Genomic DNA, 5,263 nt, shown 5'->3' on the forward strand with positions numbered 1-5,263 from the left:
CCAGCTCAGCCCACCAGGGGGCGGGGCTGGCTGGAATGTGGTGCTGGGGGATTGAACCATGGTCCCTGTGCTTTGCTAAGCTTGTTCTAAGTAGGTGCTTTAGACCACTGAGCCATCTCACCAGCCCTGGTTCATTTTTTTGAAGATAGGGTTTCGCTATATATTCAGGTTGGTCCTAAACCCATAATGCCTGGAGTGAGCCTCATTTTAATTTTTACATATACTCCGTCCTTCCCTCCATTCCTTTCTACCCCCTGTACCACAGGGCCAAGCCTTGCAGCTGAGCAGCTGTGAGGGGATTGAGTTTTCAGAATGAGCCCTGATCTTGTGACCCTGTAGGGGTGAGCCTCAGCTCTGTATAAGAACAAGATAGGCTGACCAGACTGTCCCCACTTGCAGGGAGGCATGTGTTCTGTGTACCTGAAGGACAGCGAAAAGGTGGTCAGCATTTCCAGTGAGCACCTAGAACCTATTACCCCCACCAAGAACAACAAGGTAGGGGCTGGAGCAGGGGTGGACATGGGGGTCACTCTGCTGATAAGGACACTGACACTGGTGTGCGACCCTCAGGTGAAGGTGATCCTGGGTGAGGATCGGGAGGCCACAGGAGTCCTGCTGAGCATTGACGGTGAGGATGGCATTGTCCGCATGGACCTTGATGAACAGCTCAAGATCCTCAACCTTCGCTTCCTGGGGAAGCTCCTGGAAGCCTGAGGCAGTTGGGGGTGGTGAACTTTAGCACATAACCTGGCAGATGAGAGCAGCCCTCCTTCCTTCCCGGGCTCTTGACCCTGACAAAATCCTGGGTCTGGAGCAGGGCTAGACTGATCATTCTGGAGTTCCCATTTTTCCTTTATGGATGTGCATCTTCCCTGTTGCTCATAGGAATCAGAGTAGAATCTTGGGAAGACACCCCTCTTAATACCCTCCATCCCCAGCTTGCTTTTATGTTATGCTCTTTCAATAAAAAGCTATTTGGGCAAATGTCCTGTTTGTGTGTATGTGTGTTGAAGGTATGTGGATCATATTTGTAAGTGGGATTATTCATATAACTCATGTGCTTCCTTTTCTGGTGAGTTCCCTCAAATAGGAAATAATGACAGTGTCTACCCCAGAGGGCCCTTGAGAAGGATATGTAGCTTATATATCTATGTGTATATAATTTTTTCAGAAGACAGTCTTACTATATAGTTCAGGCTACACTTGAACTCAGTGTGTAACTCAGGCTGGCCCCAAACTTGCGGTGACCCTCCTGCCTCAGCTCCCCATATCCTGGGATATCCTGGGATTACAGGTGTATACTACTATTTAGGCTTTTTTTTTTTTTTTTTTTTTGATATATATTTTTTTTTTTTTTTTTTTTGAGAGGGATGTGTGAGAGAAGGCATTGGAAACATGACTGAAACAGCTTGCCATGTAACAGATAAACTGCACTCATTCATGAGTTATGCTAGGTGAAAAATATTGTCCCCATAAAACCTAAATTCTGCCTGTCATGTAGTTGCTGTGCTTAACGAAGGTTCTTTACCTTCAGTCCTGAGAGCAGTAACACCGTAATTGCCATAGCTTGCTTGCTAACTTGAGCAGTGAGACTACACAGATCTGACTCGGAGATCTAGTTTTCAGCCTCTCAGGTGCTGGAATTACAGGCCACCATGTCTAGCCCAGTCTCAGCAGTCTTAAGTGTGCCCGGGGGGCGGAGGCCACAGGGCAAGCCTAGGATCAAACCCCTGTCACTGGTCCTACTTAAACAGGCGCTGTAGTACAGAGAATGTACTTTTAAATCTTCTCTCATCTGATGTTCATGTGTCTTTTTATAAATGTAAATGTGTTGCAAAATGTTTCAGATATTAAAAAAGACATACCATGACGACCCATGTTCCCATCACTCAGCTTGGGAAGCAGTATGTACCAGATAGGACCTGCTTTAAAGCACCCCTAGTCATTCTCCAGAAGTAAGCTCAACCCTGACTGAACTCCTTTTTTTTTTTAAGTGTTTGAAGGTGTTTATTTCCCAATCTTTTTTTTTTTTTTTTTTTGAACCCAGGCCCTTGCACTTGCCAGGCAAGCGCTTAATCTACTGAGCCATCTCTCCGGCCCCTCGACCCTGAATTCCATGTCTTTCCTTTGTCCCACTTTGTACTTTTACTACCTTGGTATAATACTTTTGTTTTTACAGTTTACAGAAACATATTGATTTTTTTCCCAATGAAAAATAATTTGTGCGACATCATTGCGGCTTCCTACAGCCATGAACTCGACTTCTTGCAGGCCCTTGGTGACCCAGGGTTCTTTTGGTAGAACTGGAAGAGTGGTCACCTCTCTGCCCCTGCCTCCGACCATTAATACAAACTCACAGTAGGGGGAATGCGAAGGGCTCCAGGACTAGAGAAAGGGCAGATTTAGCCTTCCAGCTCCGCACAGCAAAATAACTGCCTAAGGGGGCTTTTCCATCGGTTTTGTGAGCCTGTTTCTGCTTTTGACAGTTGGCAGACAAAACCAGACCCCCTCAGGTGATCTGGGCTACTTGTCTGGACAAAGCAGGCAGTCACTGAATTTCTTCATTATGGCCCCAGCCTTATTTTTGAGCAGTGAGTGTGATCCTTGCCCCTCCACGTCCAGTTGCAGGACTGTATGGCTAAGGGTCGTAGTGTCAGGTGACCATGCCAATTTAACATACAGGGAAAGTACAGAACACCTGCAGCTGTCCACCCGAAGCTGTTTGACTCTCTCAGGCTCCCGTCCACCCGCCCCTCCACCCGCGCTCCCATTGGTCGCAGCACCAGTCAGTCTGAGCAAAGGGGGGAGGGTGAGTGGGCGGGGCCTCATGGCGTCAGAGCAAAGATGGCGGCCTCAGCGGCGCTGTTCTCGCGCTTGCGGAACGGGCTTCGGTTCGGCGCGCGGGGGCTGTGCACAAGGCTGGCGACACCGCCCTCCCGGACCACAGAACAGGTGAGCCGAGCGGGATTGGCGTCCCGGGAATAGCGGCTTCTGGAAATTTTGGGCGTATACTCCACCTGGCTGTTCTGGGATGCCACACCTCAGGGTGCTGAATGGAACGCCGCCCGCGCTTTGGGGCGCTCCCCTGGCTCCTGGAGGGAACAACTCTTGCTCTTCACCCGGAATGCCAACGGCTCAAATACAGTCTCTTGACTCCTGCCTCCCTCCACGTGGGCGCTGGGTGAGGTCACTTGTTTCCCCTTGTCAGTGGCCAAGTGATTCTAGGAGAGGGGCGCGAGACCCCAGCGTCCCAGTTTGGCCTTGAGATAATTTCTCCGCGTGGCTGGTGGTGGTGAGGTAGACATCCGGCCTTACGTTTGACCTTCCTCCATGTTGACAGACCCAGCCATTCTGACCTCCAAGGCCATCCCTTCCGTGCCCTGTTTCCTCAGGCCCCAGACTAGAGACTGCACCTCCCCGCCGCTACGCCCTTCCCTTCCCCTCCCTACGGGGCGCCCTTGAACGCCAAGCACCCGAGTATTAGCTCCATGAGTTCTGTCCCGTGTACTCTCTGTCCGCCTGCTACCTGCATCCCAATTTTAGGGCTCTTATTTTCCACGGCCTGCTTTTCTGGGCTCCATACCCACCAGTTCTTTTGCCTCTAGGACTCTGAGCAACCTGACCTCTTACTTAATAAACCCTTGGGATTATCTCCTCAGGCAGTGTAGTTTTGACATTCTGAAGAGACCAACGTCTCAACTGCCCCTTTATGGGATGCAACGCCTTTTTGAGTGTTTGGGTGGTGACTTCCTGACTTTTTTTTTTTTCTTCAAGACAGGGTCTAACTAACTGGCTATTTAGTTCACGGTGGTGTTGAATTCACTGTGTGGCGCAGTCTGACTCTGAGCTCTGGAGAATCCTCCTGCCTCAGCCTCCAGGGTACTGGGAACTTCCTAGCTCTTGCTCTTGATTCTACTTGGACCAGAGTATAGGCCAGAGTATTGTGACCTTTTCTCTCTTCTCTTTTGGCTGATCTCTCCTCTCTGCACCACAGGCTACAGAGATCGGGAGCCATGGGGGTGCTAAAGCCCAGGGGTCACAGCAGCAGTCAAGCTCTGAAGGCCCCAGCTATGCTAAAAAAGTTGCACTCTGGCTTGCGGGTTTGCTGGGAGCCGGCGGAACTGTGAGCATCATCTATATTTTTGGTAAGGGTTGTAACCTCTGTCCCTCAGTTTTGTCTTGGCCTCCTGAATTCCACTGTGGAAACTTCTCTTCTTTGTGCCTTCTACAGTAGGTGGAATTTGGGCATCTACCTTGTAAACTACAGAAATCTCCTTTTCTGTTCTACCCTTCTGCTTAAGGTTCTACTCACTTTAGTTGGTTCATATGTTATGCTATAGGGAACCATTTGGTAGAGGTAGGGGAGGATAGACCTGGACCCTTAGCAGCCAGAATTTCAACCTTTCCCTTTGTCTGAGACCAGGCCTCAACTCTTTCTTTCAAAAACTCAGAAATCCTGGCTCCACCCCTCCCCCAAATCCAGGAGGTCTTTACCCTAGCCCACTTCCCTCAGATCAGGAGTCCAAATCTTGTGATCCTTTGCCCTGAAGACTCAGGAGCCTAGGCCCAAATTTCACCCATTCATTCTCGTCTCCATTGCAGGAAACAACCCTGTGGATGAAACTGGTGCCAAGGTAAGGCCTTGCCAGGAGCCCATCCTGAGGGTGTGGGGGTGGGCTCCCTTCAGGCTGCGAGGCTCATTTCTGGTCTGGGTTGAGCCTCTGCCTCCCATGCACCTCTGCCTTCTCTCAGTGGCTTGGAGTTCCCTTTGTGGGTTCTTTTTCTGGGTGCTGTCAACTCCTGCTCCTCTTATATCAAACCTTCCATTTTTCTCTCAACCTCTTAGATTCCTGATGAGTTCGACAATGGTGAGTAAATACCACAGATTCTGCGGTCCTCTGTCCCTCCTGACTGCCACTTGTGGGGCTGTTGTCCTCCCTGTCAGATCCCCTTCTTTCTGTGGTGATGTGGGGAGCCAGCAGCTGGATAGCAGGGGGAGGGGCAGTAAAAGCCTCAGCCCCCTTCCTTGGCCCCTCAGCCCAGGAGCAGATGGTCTGGGACAGATGGGGGAGGGGAACCTGTGTGGGACGGCCTGGGGAGACAGGGCAGCCTGTCCCCAGACACAGGACTTCCTGTGCCTTAGATCTGAGCATCTGCATCCCCTTACCCCCTCCTCTTTATGACAGCCTGCCTTTTTTTTTTTTTTAACTCTTAAGCCTCCATACCATCCACCATCAGACTGCTCATTTCCAAAACAATGCCT

General features: G+C 50.3%; 2 protein-coding genes across 4 annotated transcripts in view; both read left to right on the forward strand.

Annotated features, from left to right (window-relative positions):
- Positions 1-984, forward strand: part of Supt5h (SPT5 homolog, DSIF elongation factor subunit) — a 33,450-nt gene extending 32,466 nt beyond the window's left edge. For all 3 annotated transcript variants that reach the window (XM_023721479.1, XM_004636807.2, XM_023721481.1), the window contains exons 29-30: positions 400-495; positions 571-984. In XM_023721479.1, coding sequence (XP_023577247.1) covers positions 400-495; positions 571-714 — 240 coding nt within the window. In that variant the 3' untranslated portion in view covers positions 715-984. The remainder of the gene's footprint in view (positions 1-399; positions 496-570) is intronic.
- Positions 985-2,819: 1,835 nt separating this feature from the next.
- The window catches only part of Timm50 (translocase of inner mitochondrial membrane 50), an 8,976-nt gene continuing 6,532 nt past the window's right edge, over positions 2,820-5,263 (forward strand). Inside the window, exons 1-4 of the mRNA XM_004636810.3 lie at positions 2,820-2,952; positions 3,995-4,145; positions 4,603-4,634; positions 4,847-4,868. Coding sequence (XP_004636867.1) covers positions 2,845-2,952; positions 3,995-4,145; positions 4,603-4,634; positions 4,847-4,868 — 313 coding nt within the window. The 5' untranslated portion in view covers positions 2,820-2,844. The remainder of the gene's footprint in view (positions 2,953-3,994; positions 4,146-4,602; positions 4,635-4,846; positions 4,869-5,263) is intronic.

Source organism: Octodon degus, unplaced genomic scaffold, assembly GCF_000260255.1.
Source record: "Octodon degus isolate 3935 unplaced genomic scaffold, OctDeg1.0 scaffold00083, whole genome shotgun sequence".
NCBI lineage: Eukaryota > Metazoa > Chordata > Mammalia > Rodentia > Octodontidae > Octodon > Octodon degus.